Source organism: Haliotis cracherodii, unplaced genomic scaffold, assembly GCF_022045235.1.
Source record: "Haliotis cracherodii isolate W230 unplaced genomic scaffold, xgHalCrac1.p SCAF_13, whole genome shotgun sequence".
NCBI lineage: Eukaryota > Metazoa > Mollusca > Gastropoda > Lepetellida > Haliotidae > Haliotis > Haliotis cracherodii.
Window position 1 is genome coordinate 34,432,398 of NW_027266268.1, and position 17,733 is coordinate 34,450,130.

Here is a 17,733-nt window from a genome sequence, read left to right on the forward strand (position 1 = left end):
TGTACAGACTATTGTGATGCTGACTTGTACAGACTATTGTGCCGCTGACTTGTACAGACTATTGTGATGCTGACTTGTACAGACTATTGTGCTGCTGACTTGTACAGACTATTGTGCTGCTGACTTGTACAGACTATTGTGCTGCTGACTTGTACAGACTATTGTGTTGCTGACTTGTACAGACTACGTGCTGTTGACTTGTACAGACTATTGTTCTGCTGCTGACTTGTACAGACTATTGTGCTGCTGACTTGTACAGACTATTGTGTTGCTGACTTGTACAGACTATTGTGCTGCTGACTTGTACAGACTATTGTGCTGCTGACTTGTACAGACTATTGTGCTGTTGACTTGTACAGACTATTGTGCTGCTGACTTGTACAGACTATTGTGCTGCTGACTTGTACAGACTATTGTTCTGCTGCTGACTTGTACAGACTATTGTGCTGCTGACTTGTACAGACTATTGTGTTGCTGACTTGTACAGACTATTGTGCTGCTGACTTGTACAGACTATTGTGCCGCTGACTTGTACAGACTATTGTGCTGCTGACTTGTACAGACTATTGTGCTGCTGACTTGTACAGACTATTGTGCTGCTGACTTGTACAGACTATTGTGATGCTGACTTGTACAGACTATTGTGATGCTGACTTGTACAGACTATTGTTCTGCTGCTGACTTGTACAGACTATTGTGCTGCTGACTTGTACAGACTATTGTGCTGCTGACTTGTACAGACTATTGTGCTGATGATGATTGTACAGACTATTGTGCTGCTGACCACATGTATAGGTTGACTATTGTTCTGACAATTGCTTTATGAATCCTCTACAGAACAGATGGGGACAATTCCAGCCAGGAATGCAATAAAACACGTAGTCGCGGGTACGGTGGACAGAGGTGTATGCATGTATATGCATGAGTCTTCATTTCAACGCATGCATTAAATCTGTTTCTGGTTGAGTCTTGTGTTTGTGCACGTTTGTGATTTTGATTTTGGTATTTAGTTGCATTTTGTCTTTTTGCTTGTGTTGAACCCCTATAGATCACAACTGCAGGATGTGCTGCAGAATACTTACACAAAGAGTGATACAGCACTTAGTTGCGGTTCGGAAAATATAGAAATCGTTTCAGTGTGCCGCCATTGAAACTGAATGTAGAATCCTGGAAATGAAATGAGAACATCCTGAGCATGCATGATTGAAAGATGTTTTAATTAAATGACCTTCACCTTGATGTGACCAAATTTCACCCCACCCTGTTTGACATCTTCATTGTTTGCACTTCAAACTGTTGGAGAATAATAACTGTTTATTTCGTAACAAAAAGTTAAATTGATTCTTCAAACAATGTAATTCTTGTGTCACCAGTGATTTTAGTTTGTAAAGACTTTTTTAAGCGCATTTGGAGGAAACAGTTTCAAACTTCATTCGGAAAATATTGGTTTGGTATAATTTTTGTTCTGTACTTTTAGTATAAGCACTTGAAATCTGTGTATTTTATTTTGAATTTTTTTTTGGTAATATTTACATGTAATAATGATGGTTACATGTCCCCTCAATGTATAACTAATAGTAACTATTAAAATGATGTCTGTGTTGTAATCTGCAGGTATGAGTGCGACTGCACTAACACTGGCTTTAACGGAACTAACTGTGAGAGCAACATCAATGACTGCATTGGTGTTCCGTGTCAGAACGGGGGTACCTGCGTTGATGGTGTTAAGGTAAGGACTTTGTTTATCATTACCTGGGATTCAGGTAAGGTACTATTTTTTATTATCTATTTGTTTACGGTTTAGTGAAAAGCGTTGTTTTTATATTTCGCGCATCGAAAACTAATTTAGTGCAAAAACCTGTGTCAATACAAGACAGGTGAAATAAGTGACAATGAGACAAGCATTTCTAACTCTACACACATGGGAACCATTTTCAGATTGGATTTGAAGAATGCAAAAAATAATCGGAAATGTCTTTTATTCATAGACAGTGCCATTTAGAAAGTGGTCAAATGTGACAAATGTTATGGTTACCCTTGTCAGAGAGGTACACAAAGTATGTGGTCTAGACTACCAGTGGCCAGACTTTCATTTTTGTGGAAGCCTTGGTGGCTGAGTGGGTTAAATCGCTGACTTTATGTGCAGGCGATTAGGTGCCTCAATCTTGCAGTGTGGGTTCGATTCTTGGACGGGACTCAGCCCCAAAACGTACTAGAATCAATACTTTACTCAGAAAGTGTGATCCCAAATATAACATTTGTTCCATGTCATATTTTAATATTTTTCCCGCCATGACCAAGGAATAAAAATTAGTCCATCCTAATTTCCTTTTTCTTCACAAGCCACTGGTTTTAAATGACCTGAAAAATATAGTCCTTATTTTTCCTCCTGTAAAATTAGAATTCTAGTTTCAGGATTTCCGGGGGGCGATCTGGTAGCCTAGTGGTGAAAGCGTTCGCTCATCACGCTGAAGACCCGGGTTTGATTCTCGACATGGGTACAATGTTTGAAGCCCATTTCTGGTGTCCCCCGCCGTGATATTGCTGGAATATTGCTAAAAGCGGCGTAAAACCATACTCACTCACTCAGGATTTCTGGGGCGGTGGGGTAGCTTATTTTAACCGTTAAAGCGGTGACTTGTTACGCCGAAGACCCGGGTCTGATTCCCCACATGGGTACAATGTGTGAAGCCCATTTTCCGGTGTCCCCCGCTGTGATATTGCTGGAATATTGCTAAAGGCGCTGTAAAACCATATTCACTTTCTCCCCCCAGGATTTCTAGCAAAGAGGTCTCTTTGCAGAGCAGATTATCTCCCCTGAATGTCTGCTCCACCTCATACAATCATGTATTCATTGACAGCAAGTTACATGTTTCTCTTCCTGGTTTGCAGAGCTATGACTGTGCATGCTATGCTGGGTACACAGGCAGCAACTGTGAGGAAGACATCAATGAATGCTTGTCCACACCGTGCCAGTACAATGGGACATGTATCGAGCGGTCCAAACAAGCTCTTTATGGCCATCACACCGCACTCGACAACTTTTCATATGCTACGGCAGCTGGCTATATCTGTGAATGCATCACTGGAATAACAGGTGAAAACACATATTGGTATTAACGTGCATTGTTCAGTACAGGTAATGGGGCGGTCCGGTAGCCTATTGGTTAAAGCATTTGCTCGTCACGCCGAAGACCCATGTTCGATTCCCAACATGGGTACAATGTGAGAAGCCCATTTCTGGTGTCCCCTGCCATGATATTGCTGTAATATTGCTAAAAGTGGCATAAAACCAAACTCACTCACTCACTCACGCACGCAGTACAAGTAATTACATGCGTTATCAGTTCAGGTAGGGCTTATAAAAAGTTAAGAATTAGTTCTCAGGCAATGACTTTTGAAAATATAATGCGGGCAGGCAGTGTTTTGTTTGTTTTTTGTTTTTTTGCCTGTTCAAAACAGTTGTGTTCCATGAATACCTCGGAAAGGGCCTCCAAACAAGTATACAAACTCCTATTGCCATAACACGAGATGCTCAGTAAAGCAGTGCGCATGTAAAGGGAAGTAACTGCGTGCTATATTGGAACACATTGTTTTTAAGTATTAGGATTTTTTACATTTACTTTCTTTTTGAAAATGGAAATTAAAACGAAACGTGCATGATAATGCAGGCAGTGCCTGTGAATCGAGACGACTATGTTTTTTAGCCTAATAACATGCATTATTCAGTACAGATAACTTACATGCGTCATTCAGTACATATTATATCTTGCATTGTTCAGTACAGCTAATAGCATGCATTAATCAGTAGAGATAGTAACACTCAGTGATTGGTACAGGTATTAACATGCATTGTCAGTACAGGGAGAGCATATGAAATCAAGTCAAAGTTGTCTTCGAACATTTGGAGAAAAAGTCACAAATTACCAACCCCATGACGGAATGAGTACAAAGTCTTCAGCGAATCATTTGTTTCTTCTATTCTTAAAATATATATGTTATACATCCTCCTTTAGTCAAGTAAAAATTGACGTCATAATAAAATAACCAGGACATTTGTGATAACAACTCAATTATTGCACAAAATCAATCTTCAGTGTGGCCTGGCTGTGGATTCAAAACCCAAGAGAAATCAAGCTTGGGAAAATACGTTTTTAAGGGCTAAAAAAAAAGGCCCTTAGCTCTGTTTTCAGAAAACTATACAAAACTATACCTGTAGACTTCAGTGAATTTTGCTGTAAACATTTGGATAGATTTTGATACTAGCCAGACACTGATATTTCTTATGTGATCTGTATGTATTCAGAAATGTGTTTCCCTTACAGGACAAGATTGTGAAGTGAACATCGATGACTGTGTGAACCACCCCTGTGAATATGGCGCAACGTGTGAAGATCTGATCAACGCCTTTCGCTGCAACTGTGCGCCTGGCTATGAAGGACAGTTATGTAACACCGAGATCAACGAGTGCACGCGGTACCGGGCTTGTCAAAACGGGGCAACCTGTACAGACCGGATTAATGCCTATGATTGTCAGTGTCCAGCCTTCCAACAAGGACAAACAACATATGGCGGTCAAAATTGCACCATCGTCTTGACAGGATGTGACGCTAATACCATGTGTCAGAATGGAGCGACGTGTGTACCAACACTGAACGAAGCCAACCAACATGGCTATAACTGCCGATGTACGACTGGCTTCACCGGGCGCCACTGTGACGTGTCGACAACAATCAGCTTCGCCAACGGTGCCCAAATTACCAAGGCCTTTGTGACGAACTTTACACTGCATATGCGATTCCGAACTACCCTGAAATCGGCAGTGTTGATGGTGTACAAGCCAGGCAGTGATGACTACATCAGCATGGAGATCCATGATGAGAAACTGGTCGCAGTGTTTGGAAGTTCTGTCAAACCTCTGTCCAGTCGTGCTGCTTTGACAAGAAGGATTGTCAATGATGCTGAAATGCACACAGTCACTATGATAGTGAAGCAGAACATCACGATGAAACTGGAGAGTTCCCTATGCAACTCACTTGAAGCGTGCACGGCCTCATTCTCATTCCCCCGTCCTCTAGGAACTGATGTGAACGAGTTGTTCATCGGCAACGTGGACCAGTCTGTTATGAATTCAACATTGTCCAAAACGGCGTTCACTGGTTGTATGGAAGATATCAAGTATAACGGGAATTACGTGATTCCATCCAACGATTTTATAGCTTCATTTGACGGTGTCCAGAATGGATGTCAGCGTTCCGAACAGTGCCTTCCATATACATGCAATCGCAATGGAGACTGTGAAGATTTGTGGAACACATTTAGATGTGACTGCCATCGACCATACTTAGGGAATACTTGTCAAACAGGTAGGTGTTGTTTAATGCTGCACAAAGCAATAGTTTATGATAAATGAAAGACCGCCTCTGTGGTCCTTGTCACGTATACCTCGCATTTTTCAACCATTCATTCCTACTTCATCAATTTTTACCTCACCTTTCACCATAATATTTATTCATCTTCACGTTACGTATTATACTGTATACATTACTTCTTCCATGTTTTTTCTCTATTATATTTTATTCCTTGGGGGCTCTTGGTTGCTCGTCCTGGGCTTTTCCCACCAACTCATGGGGAGCAGCCACATTCACACCAAGGGATAATCCGGGTCGCTGTGACCCCAGGACTGGTAGATCCCAGGGATGACCAGGTTGCGGTGACCCCAGGTCTGGATATCCCTAGTCCGGGTCAGGAGTACTCCCACGGATGACCGGGTCGATGTGACCCCAGGTCTGGATATCCGTAGGCTGGGTCAGGAGTACCCCCACGGATGACCAGGTCGATGTGACCCCAGGTCTGGATATCCGTAGGCTGGGTCAGGAGTACCCCTACGGATGACCAGGTCGATGTGACCCCAGGTCTGGATATCCCTAGTCTGGGTCAGGAGTACCCCCAGGGATGAACGGGTCGATCATATTGTGAAATGGTGTGACTTTTCTAAATACTACAAAGACTGATTGGGAAATATCAAAAGTAGAGTCCAAATAAATACTTTATATTGGGCTTAAGAAAATAAAAAAAATGGTTCTCAGGCAATGACTTTTGAAAATATAGTGCGGGTGGGTGGTGTTTGTATTTTTTGGCTTGTTCAAACTAGTGTGTGACCAAATGAAAAGTTGTGTACCATCAACCTGGGGGAGGGCCTCCCTACATAAACAAGCATACAAACTCCAGTGGCTGCCATGACCATAACACAAGATGCGCAGAAAAGCAGTGCGCATGTAAGGGGAAGTAACTGTATGCTATATTGGATCGCATTGTTTTTAAGAGTTGGATTTTATTTTTTTAAATTGAATTGAAATAAAAATGAAACTTTATGGTAATGTGGGCAGTGCCTGAGAACCAAGATATTTTTTTATAGCTTTATTTATATGTTAATTTAATAGAAAATTCAGATTTCAAGAGTAAACCTTGTTTTCATACATTGCCACCTATTCAAAGTACAAATTTATTTATAATTTTAACCACTAGTTAACCTCTGGCAGCCATTGATGGGTCATGCTTACTTCAGGACATTGCATGTTACGATATTGTTACTGCTGTTTCAGAATACACGCCTGTCACCTTTTCTAAAGACAACGTCCAGAGTTGGGCCAGCTTTAGTCTGAGTAGTCTGAGCCCCAGACTGAACAACACTATCAACTTATCCCTGTTTGTGCGGACCCGCCAGACTGATGGCGTCATCATGTACCTCGGCAACACCAACCCCTCGTCCTACATCACCCTGGAGATGACAAGCGGGATGCTGTCCGCAACCTTCATGCTCTGCAGCATTGAGCACATCCTCAACTCAACCACCCCTTACAATGATGGAGAGGCACATTTCGTGGAGATTAAGAAGACCAGCACTGACTTGAGCTTGTCTGTCAATCAGGGATTTCCAGATCTGACACCGTTCACAGATACAGAACAGTCCACAGCCAACTGCCTATTTCAACCAGATGTTACTTATTTCGGTGGCAAGGTGCCAACTGCTGGTGCTGGTGGAAGACGGAGACGAGCGGTGGATGGTTCGAGTCCTTACTTTCAAGGGGTTATTCAGGACGTGGAAGTTAATGGGGTTAAGCTGGAGTTCTTCCCGGTAAACGGGACAACAGAGGCTAGCCTGGTGATGTCCTCGTCTTCAAACCTGACCGAGGGCAAGGTCTCCACAGAGAAAGCATGTGATTTATCGCCATGCAAGCAGAACGGGAATTGCTCCAATGAGTTCTATAATGATTTCAGGTTTGTTGCTTGTGAATGTGTTCGTAATTTGGTGAAATACGTTTTTCTGGTCAAACTTTGATTTGGATAAATGGAATGAAATGGAAGGAGCATTGTTCAAACTACCCAGTAGTGTTTTCTTCTCAAATGTTTGCGTATGGATGATGGGCAAGTTGTGTAAAGCTTCACTGATAGAAAGTACAGGAATTTCACATTACTAAAGACACCCTCCATGGTCCAGTGGTAAAGCATCTGCCAAGAGAGTGGAAGGCCTGGGTTCAATCCCTGGCCGTGTCATACCAAAAGACGTTAAAAGATGGTACTTGTTGTTACCCTGCCTGTGCTTGGAATTAAGGGGCTAAAACTAGGACTGGCTGGCCCGGAGTTGGCTGCTGTGTCCTAGTGGGTACTCAGTACATGGGCTAGCACTATAAAACTGGCATAAGCCTGGATTAGTACAAGCACACACACACACACACTCACACTCTCTCACACACACACACACACACACACTCACTCACTCACTCACTCACACACACACACACTCTCTCTCTCACTCACACTCTCACACACACACACACTCTCACACACACACACACACTCTCACTCTCACACTCACACACACTCTCAGACTCCCACACACATGACCGCCTCCGTGGTCTAGTGGTAGAGCGTCCGCCCGGAGAGCGGAAGGTACAAGGTTCGATCCCCGACCACGTTATACCAAAAGATGTTAAAAGATGGTACTTGTTGTTACCCTGTCTGGCGCTCGGCATTAAGGGGCTTAAACAAGGACTGGTCGGCTTGGAGTCAGTATACTGTGTCTGAGTGGGGTATTCATGTTAAACTGCGGCATGGTATCTCAGTGTGCTAGCACTATAAATCAGCATCAGTCCGGACTAGTACAAGCAGCCACACAAACACACACACGTGCATGCACGTCTCTATATAAGTGCAATAATCTTGGACGTGACGTTAAACCCCATTTCACTTCACCTCACCTGACCTGACCTGACCTCACCTCACCTCTCACACACACATACACACACCCACACACTCACAGAGAGTATATATAAGTGCAATAATCTTGACAGGACGTCAAGCCCCATTTCACCTCACCTCAAACTACCACAGGGTTATAATTGGTGTTCAGCAACCCCTGCCTGTCGTAAGAGGAATCGGTAGTCAGACTCGCTGACTCGGATAATGATTGTCATTGTATTTAAGTTGCATAGACCGATGTTCGTGATGTCATTCACTGGATATTTTTGACCATACTGGATTATTAAAAGACTGCTGTCATATACCTGAAATATTGCTGAGTGTGGCATAAAGCAACAAACAAACAAACAAACAAACAAACAAACATATCTTTTCTTAGCTTTCAACTTTCCCCCACCAACCACCCTCAACCAACCAATTGTTTCATTTTGGCCATTATGATTATAAATGGTTTCACCAGTTTAACATATATATATTTTTTTAATAATTGCTACCCTACCTGGCCAGTTGCTCTGTTTATTTGTGTATATATATATTTAGCTGTTATAAACTTGTTATGAAACACAAACCAATATGTTTGTGGTCAGAGCATTTTGAACACGTGATATATTTATATCTATGATTTCCTCATGCAGATGTGAGTGTCCTTATGGATACCGTGGAAAAGATTGTGGAGAACTCGACTTCTGTCGCAATTCCACCTGCCCAGACGGCGCCACCTGTAACAGTCTCCACAGTGGCTATGAATGTAAGTCTTCCAACACAAATAATTTTAAGAAGTAAGATTTACATTTTGCATTATTATCTTGACCTTTTTTGTAGTGGAGGTTTTTGAAAATATGTTGGAACATTGTATATATTAAGACTGAATCAAATGAAAATTTGAGTAAGTGAGTTCAGTTTTACGGCGATTTTAGCAGTATTCCAGCAATATCAGGGCGGGGGACACCAGAAATGGGCTTCACACATTGTACCCATGTCGGGAATCGAACCCGGGTCCTCGTTTTGACGAGCTAACGCTTTAACCACTAGGCTACCCGCCCGCCCCGGGATAAAATTTGAAAATTGTTTGATATCAAGGGAGGTAACTCTTCCAACCTTTCCCATTTAAGACAAAACAATTACTGGGTAATAAACAAATAAATTAAAAGAATTATTGTTTTCTGTTTTAAGGTATCAGCAGTTCTACCTTTAACGGTGCCAGCAGCTTAGCTTCCTACACAGCTATCTTGGAGTCAGACAGGGAGATTCACTCTGTGAGCCTGAAGCTCAGAACAGGAGTAGTGTACGGAGCTCTCCTTCACATCCAACATGGCCAACACTTCATGAAGCTGCGTGTTGCCGGAGGAAATGTACAGCTGAACTATAAGCTAAAGGATGAGATTTCAAGTGTGCTTAATGTCCACCAAGTGGTCAATGATGGACAGCAATATGACATTAAGATGACCATGAAGGACAATGATATAAAACTCCAGGTGCTTCTCAATAGCACTATTTTGAAAGAGGCTGACGTGAACGTTGACAATACCTTAACAAACCTTACCAACTTGATACAGAATGGGGCAGAGATTTACATTGGCGGAACAGGACCAGGCCAGTCTTGGGAACAGCCATATAAAGGTTGTCTGGAGGAAGTTCGAATTGGAGGAATATTGCTCCCATTTTACTTCGATAACACATTTTTCAACAACGATATGAGATCTGAGAAATTCATTGCAGCGAGCATTGTAAACCTCCTGGATGGCTGTCAAAAGGATCCGTCTCCGAGCATCAGTGGTAAAAATGGTGCCACGTGTGAGATCGGCTGGAATGGCAAGCCGACCTGTGAATGTCGGACTGGTTTTACGGGGCAGTGGTGTGAGATCAATATCGACGACTGTACGGCATCGTCATGTCAGAATGGTGGCGTGTGTGTCGATGGTGTGAACAGCTTCAGCTGCAAGTGCCGCAGAGGATACAGTGGGGACAGGTAAGTCTTCGCATCATGGCAGGTGTCACAAAGAAATATTTGTAGTTTGGGCATACAGGACCCCTTACCACACAGCAAACTTAGCGCTAAAGTGATCATAACTACCTTACTTTAACATAGGCTTACAATAGTAGTAGCGCTAAGATCGCTTTGTGAAATAAGGCCCAGGGTGTGTTTCTGTTTCAATAAGATTGAAACTGTTTCTCTTAAAACTTATTTTACAAATTTTGAAATTTTCACTGATTTTCATTTCGTTATCGCCATGTCAAGTTTGGGATTTTGGTCATGGTGTTGCTGGGAATGTCATAAAGGGAGATACGAAATGTATTCTACAGTGAGGAAGTGAGTGGTTTTATGCCACTTTTAGCTATATTCCAGCATATCACGTTGGTGGAAACGAGAAATGGGATACACATGTGGGCAATTGAACCGGGGCGTGAAGAACGAAATTTTTTAACCACAAAAATTGGGGCAGTCAGGTTGCCTAGTGGTAAAAGCATTCACTCGTCCCAAAGACCCAGGTTCGATTCCCGACATGGGTACTATGTGTGAAGCCCATTTCACAACCTTTATAATTGTGGTCACTGGTCATTGTCGCATTTGTGCAGATACTAGTTCCTGGATAAGTGCAGTATATAAATGTATTATATATTAATAATTAACAAACCATGTCAAAATATTTATGTTGTTATTGTTTCACTGATTACATCAAATAATACATCAACTGCTGACTTGTTATTGTATTCGTGAATTGCCATTCGTATTCGTTACCCTGTATTCGTGATACGAATCGTATTCGTCTCACAGTGTATTCATTGCAGCCCTAATGGTTAGTTCTATTGATGCAATAAACCGACCGATAAACATGCAATAAATATGCGAATGATCGAGGTCACCTAGCAGGGGTACTTTTAGTATGCTCTGTTCATAGATATCGGGTTTACTTGCTCAAAAACTATTGTAGGATGTTCCCTAAATCGTCACATAGTGGCTTCCTGGTGTGGGGTGATGTGTGAATGGCCATGGCTGCACACCATTTGGCACTAAGTGCTGGCCACTTAGGCTTTATGATCCTGCACGGTTTTATTTATAGTCAATAGCAGTATGTGTTACGCTTCAATTAAATACATTTAAATAATGCAATATTTACTCCTAATATGGGATATTTTGATACATAAACACACTTGGCAAATAATCTCTAAGAGTCAACATTTGTCAGATTTTGTAAAAAATCACAGTCATTTAACAAATTTGATAAGAGAGAATACACGTATGAAGTAGGGGAATGAATTTTGGTTATATTTCTAGAAATTTAGAAATTAGGCGGTCGGGGGTTTAATCATCACGCCGAAGACCCACATTCGATTCCTCGCATGGGTACAATGTGTGGAGCCCATTTCTGGCGTCCCCTGCCGAGATATTGTTGGAATATTGCTAAAATTGACGTAAATCCATACTCAAACAATCATTAATAATAGAAAAAGAACATGGTTTGTATGAAAATCTGCAGCAGACTACATGCTGCAGAAAGGGAAAGTTTCACTTAGGGAAAGTCCTACACGTTACATTGTTTTGACCTCTGACACTGGTGGCAGGCATGGGTGGCAAAATTATACTTGCTATGATTCTTCATTTGGGGGGGCGGTCGGGTAGCCTAGTGGTTAAAGCGTACGCTCGTCACGCCAAAGACCCAGGTTTGATTCCCGACATGGGTACAATGTGTGAAGCCCATTTCTGGTGTCCCCCGCTGTGATATTTATGGAATATTGCTAAAAGCGGCGTAAAACCATACTCACTCATGCAGAGTTGCATTCCTTAGGTTTGCCGAGACCCAATGATCATGGGTTTGAATCCTGGTTCACCCCCCTAATGTGTCTTGGGTTGTCAGCACCATACCCATGCATCACTGATGTGGTTGGGCGGTCGGGTAGCCCATTTCTGGTGTCCCCCGCCGTGCTCGAATACTGCTAAAAGCGGTGTAAAACCATGCTCACTCACTCACACTCACTGAAGTGGTAAACATCTGAGACCTGCATCAGGCTTCAGGCTTCAGGCTTTCCTGCCTTCTCTCTGACATGACGTGACTGAAAGACTGTTCAAAGCAGCGTTAAATCAACTCTCTCAAGCTAATCCTTTTGCATCTTTGGATGTACGTTTATGGATAAAAGGTTCATTTGGGAGTGAATATCAATATCAAAATATTAGTAAATTCTCCATTGAAAGGGTTCAGTGTCCGGCATCTCCTGTCCAGCGGTCAGACTTAGGGCATTATCCTTGTAACTGTCAATAAATGTTGTCACTTACAAGGTCGCGTCCAATCAGTGATTGATAGCCTGTCATCAAGTTGTAAACACACCTCTTCATCTTGCCATACATTGACTCAACAACACCCGATGGCTGAATTTGCCTGTGAAGGTATTCACCTGTAGGATGTGAAGATTTTCTGGGATAGATTAAGAAAATGCTTGATATACTTTTCTGATTTTGGGGGTTGATTTTAAGAAGACACTCAACGACATTACTTTGTAAGGACAATATATTTGAGTTGTATCAAGCTCCTTAATCCTTGAGTTGTTTTTTGGCAACATAAACAGTTATGATTTGTCATTAGACCTCTAAACCGAATTACTGTATTCGACGTAATAAGCGCCCCGCTCTAATAAGATATCTCACGGAGATATTTGCTAATATATTGGCTAGTGAACAATCCCAATTGGCACCTCTTCCGATTGATCAATGTGGACAAGACCTATTTTTTCGCGCATAATACGCACTCATGTGTTATATGCACCCTTAATTATGGCCAATTAAATTTGGGAAAAATATATCTGTCATACATAAACATTTCAGGCTGTCAGCATAAACCACAAAATTTATCTTTCAACTCTGTTTCTTATAAGAGCCCCCTATTTCTAATTTTGAGAGTGCCCAGGGCGCTTTTTACGTCGAATACGGTAGTTATGTTGTTGCAAGTCTTGATGCTGTCTTAAGTTGACCTGTTGCCAAAACCCCCTGGGGTATCTGGGTTACAGTAGGTCCCTGGAAACCCATGCTAGTCTTGAGAGGAAGCTGAATAGATCGGGCGATAAGGCTCTGTGACTTTGTTGATTGCATGTCATTGTACCTGACAGAGTGGATCGCTGTTCACAATATCGATCTCAGAATAGGGTGGTCATGACTTGATTAGTTTTTATCATAAGCTACCCCTGGATGTCTTAATGAGTTAGAAGCCAGGGTACAGGGCTAAGCCCCCCTGGGTCCAGGGCTAAGCCCTGGTGGTGGTGGGTGCAGGGGGGCGAAAACTGGTTTTGAATGATTTTAAGACCATTTTAAATGGCCTTAGAGAACATGTTTTCTGAAAAAACAAAAAGTAATTGCGCGAATGGGGAAAGAATGAACCCAGTCTCGCCATGTTGGTTGCAATCGCAATAAATTGAAAGAGAAAAGCGTTTCAAAATATTTTTATCTACATTTCATATGAATTCGTGAGAATTTCCCGACCTTGCGTGTGAGTGTGACATAGGTGATAAATGCATGAGACTCACGCGAGATGCGTGAGAGTTGACAGGTATGTAAGCTAGAATATGGAGTGTGGTGTTACATAAAAAAACCAAAAAAAACCCTGTCGCCATATTTTGGAAAATGACAACAACTTGACTGTCCATGGCTATGCATGGTGTGGGGTTCTGCAACCTGGTATCAAATATGAATGATGAAAGGTTGCGTGTATGGGTAGAATAAAGAGAGGATAGGTATGTTGAGATTCATTCAATCCTGTTTAAAAGATCTGAAGTTGCTGAAAAGAGAACTTACGATGGGGGAAGACATGAAGGATGGATTTAAATAAAAACATTTAATTTCCCACCATGCCACAGTTACACATCGTTTCCCTTCATGCTTTGTGTTTCTCGTGACAGATAAACAAAACACAAGTTATTTCCCATGCAATGGCTTTTGGAGGTGAGGTGAAGTGAAATGGGGGTTTAACAGGGGTTGAATGGGGGTTCATGATTATTGTACTTATATAGCAACATGCATGCGCATGTGTGTGTGCGTGTGCGTGTGCGTGTGCGTGGCTGCCTGTACTAGTCCGGACTAATGCTGGTATTATTGTGCTAGTCCACTGAGATACCATGCCGCAGTTTAACATGAATACCCCCTCTCAGACACAGTATACTGACTCCAAGCCGACCAATGACCATACATTAACGTCATTTGGTCATCTCTGGTCAGATGCTCTATCCACTATACCACAGAATTGGTATTGTGAAAATATTGGTGAAAATTTGTATAGGGTGATAATTTTCAGCTCACATGAACATCAAAAGCAAAATAGCAGGCAAAAGTGAGAAATTAAACTGTATGCATGAACTAAAACATATTGGGTATTCTATATTCCATCACACTTAGCCCTCACACCTTGCAGACTATGGGGTAAATGGAGAGGTGTGATTATCTGAGTGTTCATGTCGTCATGTTTTGTCATGGCTGGGATCTCCTTCCTGTTTGTGAACGATCAATCACTGAAGTGTCTGTCAGATGGCCGCTGGTCCAACTGAATAATTGATATTCATAATGTTTGAAATGCGGTCTGCTCAGTGAATCGAAACACAACCGCCAGCAAAAATTTTGAATTTCAGATGACCTCAAAATTTGAAATAATTTAATTCAGCTAATTTGATCGTTTTTATTGCCAGAAGTTGTTGTTATAGTAAATAGAAAATGATACTCAAAATTATTAAAAGCAAATAATTGAGTTATTAATTTTTCAATTTTTTTAGGGCAATAACTATTAAATACAGAAAACAACAACAACAGAAATGCTGTTTTAAATTGTTTTTAGCTGTGGAAGTATGTAACATTGCAGGGGGAAAGGTGGCTGTCGCACCTGCCTCTCACCTCCCTCCCATCATGCCTCAGTCAAAATGTCAACATCTTGTGGAATTTACAATGGCCATTGGAATTTGTTTGGTGAGAGCCGACATGATGGTTTGAGAGCTGACGCACTCAGATTAGGGTACAATGTAGGAGCTTTTGTCTGTGGATAACCTCCAGTGTTTTCTGAAACTAGACATACTGAAAAATGACAGGTTATTTGTCAAAAGATGTATTTAAAAACTCTAGAACACAAGAGGACATATTTTAACGACCTATATAATTGTTTTGTTGACAAAATAGATTTTTTGAAAAACTATTAAAATGTTTGTTTAGATAGAAAATTTAGTTTGTTTTGATGTAAATTGAAATGGAAGCAGAACTAATAACATCAAACCGTCGACATTCCAAAAGTTTTGTTTGTGTGTGATCTCACTGAGATTAAATAGGATTCTAATCTAAGTCCTTGGCAGGCAAAAATATTTATTTTGTTAAAAATTGGGATATTTTTTAAGATATTATTTTCCAAATTTCCATGTTATTTTTAGTGTATTATTACAATGTAGTCAGTGCAGTTGTGCAACACTAAGCATCAAAGCGTCTTATTTATTGTCCTGTTGTCAGTGAATTACATAAGTCACCTCAGCAAAGTGATAACATTTAACCATTCCAAATTTGGACTCTTTACTGATAATGACTTTGGGGCAAATATCAGCCTCTGAGCAAGTCTAGAAACATCCCTCCATATCTTCTTTACCTCTGTCACTCGTGAAGATTCCGGGGTAGAATAGGTCTTCAGCACCCCATGCTTGTCTCCCGTGAAGTTCCGGGGTAGAATAGGTCTTCAGCACCCCATGCTTGCCGTATAAGGCGACTATGCTTGTCGTGAGAGGCGAGTAACGGGATTGGGTGGTCAGGTTTGCTGACTTGATTGATGAATGTCATTGATCCCAATTGCATGGATCGATGCTCATGATGTCAATCACTGGATTATCTGGTCCAGACTCGATTATTTACAGACGGCTGTCATATAGCTGGAATATTGCAGAGTGCGGCGTTAAACAACAAACTAACCAACTTTACTCCCGTATTGGCAGTGTGTGTTGGTGTGTATGGTGTTAGAAATCTAAAGCCTGTTGCTGAAAGATCTTAACATTGTATTCCAAATCCTCTTCCACCAATTCTATTTAATATCTTATCCAGCTGTAGCCAACAGTTTGTCTAGCAAGTGATTAACAATTCAAAATTTTCAAATGATGAAAAGTCAGAGTGACATGACACAAAACCTAAACCAAGTAAACATATCTTTTTACAGGGTGTGGTATAGGATCAGGTGTATCAATAAACACCAGTGAGTCAATACATGTACGCAATCACCATTGCTTCACCACTCCCACACTGCTGAATATCAATATGCAACCATCAAGAGAACCGGATGTTATAAAGCAGTTCAGACATGGCATTGTGGTCGTCATCTGCTTAGCTTATACACTGATCAATCAATGCATAACACCACACCACAACACAGACAGACCAACAACTGTTGCTAGGAGCTCAGTGAGGGCTCGTCTCAAAAAAAAAATTAAATTGAATTTAATGTTTTGAATTTTAGTCTGTGTGAAATGTCAGTGTGTGATATTGGAATAAGATGTGTGTATTGTGGGTGTGAGTTGTGTTGGGACAGAATTGAGGTAGTGTTGTGGGGAAAGTAAGTGACCCTTATCTGCAAGTGGTTTCTGCATGGCTGTTAATCACATCCACTCTGACCTGTTCCGCTTCACCGGTTGTATTGTTGACTCAGGGACTTTTCTTTATGCTGAAATATTTGACTTTACACTGGCTATATCCTGTTTCTTGAAATGTGTGCCGGTGAAAATGCCAGCCAGACCATCCAATCTTTTTAGGACTTCAGATACCAGTGTTATCCTGCATGTTCATATAAATGTGATAGTCTTTAATAATGTTGTATAAACATTTTCTTGGGTCATTATAGTCATTTCCATATAATCTTGCAGTATTTATTTCTCAAATGTACATAAACAAATAAGTGAATTCATGTTATAATTGTTTCAAAAAAAATTAAAAGACCAGTGTAAAGCAAATATATCCCACTCAACATTTGCTAAGAACAAAATAGTCTTTAGTCAAAGGTGCCTAAACAAATTTTGAGTAGTATATGAGAATTAATGTCATAGATATATATTAGGATTCCAAGAGTATAAGGTTATAATAAACATGTGATACTGGTGATATCACCGGTCATCAGTTTGATACAGACCATAGTTGACCACTGTCCAGCACAAGGGCTGTAGTGCTGTACACCTTCCCTTCAGTCCACACTGGGTAAGATATAGAGCAGGCAGATTTATAGCCTGATAAAGTCTACAGTGAGAGGATATACCTGCATGATTTACCTGCCTGGTTCACATACCTGGCTACTTAACTGGCCAACTCGTTACCTGTGAGGGGACTTGCTACCTGTGCAAGGGAGACTCGCTCTGAGCCAGATACGACCTAGTGACTATATATAGCAGTCGGCAAAGAACGACGGTCCCAGAGTGACAGTATTTCACTCGTGTCAGATTCAACCTCACCTTGATGACGCTTCGCTATGTTGTAGTTTTACC

The 17,733-nt window shown here is 41.3% G+C and overlaps 1 protein-coding gene across 2 annotated transcripts in view; it reads left to right on the top strand.

Annotated features, from left to right (window-relative positions):
* The window catches only part of LOC139459882 (protein crumbs-like), a 134,522-nt gene that overhangs the window by 90,801 nt on the left and 25,988 nt on the right, over positions 1-17,733 (top strand). For both annotated transcript variants that reach the window (XM_071241596.1, XM_071241597.1), the window contains 6 exons: positions 1,615-1,729; positions 2,893-3,097; positions 4,326-5,366; positions 6,606-7,281; positions 8,898-9,010; positions 9,436-10,231. In XM_071241596.1, coding sequence (XP_071097697.1) covers positions 1,615-1,729; positions 2,893-3,097; positions 4,326-5,366; positions 6,606-7,281; positions 8,898-9,010; positions 9,436-10,231 — 2,946 coding nt within the window. The remainder of the gene's footprint in view (positions 1-1,614; positions 1,730-2,892; positions 3,098-4,325; positions 5,367-6,605; positions 7,282-8,897; positions 9,011-9,435; positions 10,232-17,733) is intronic.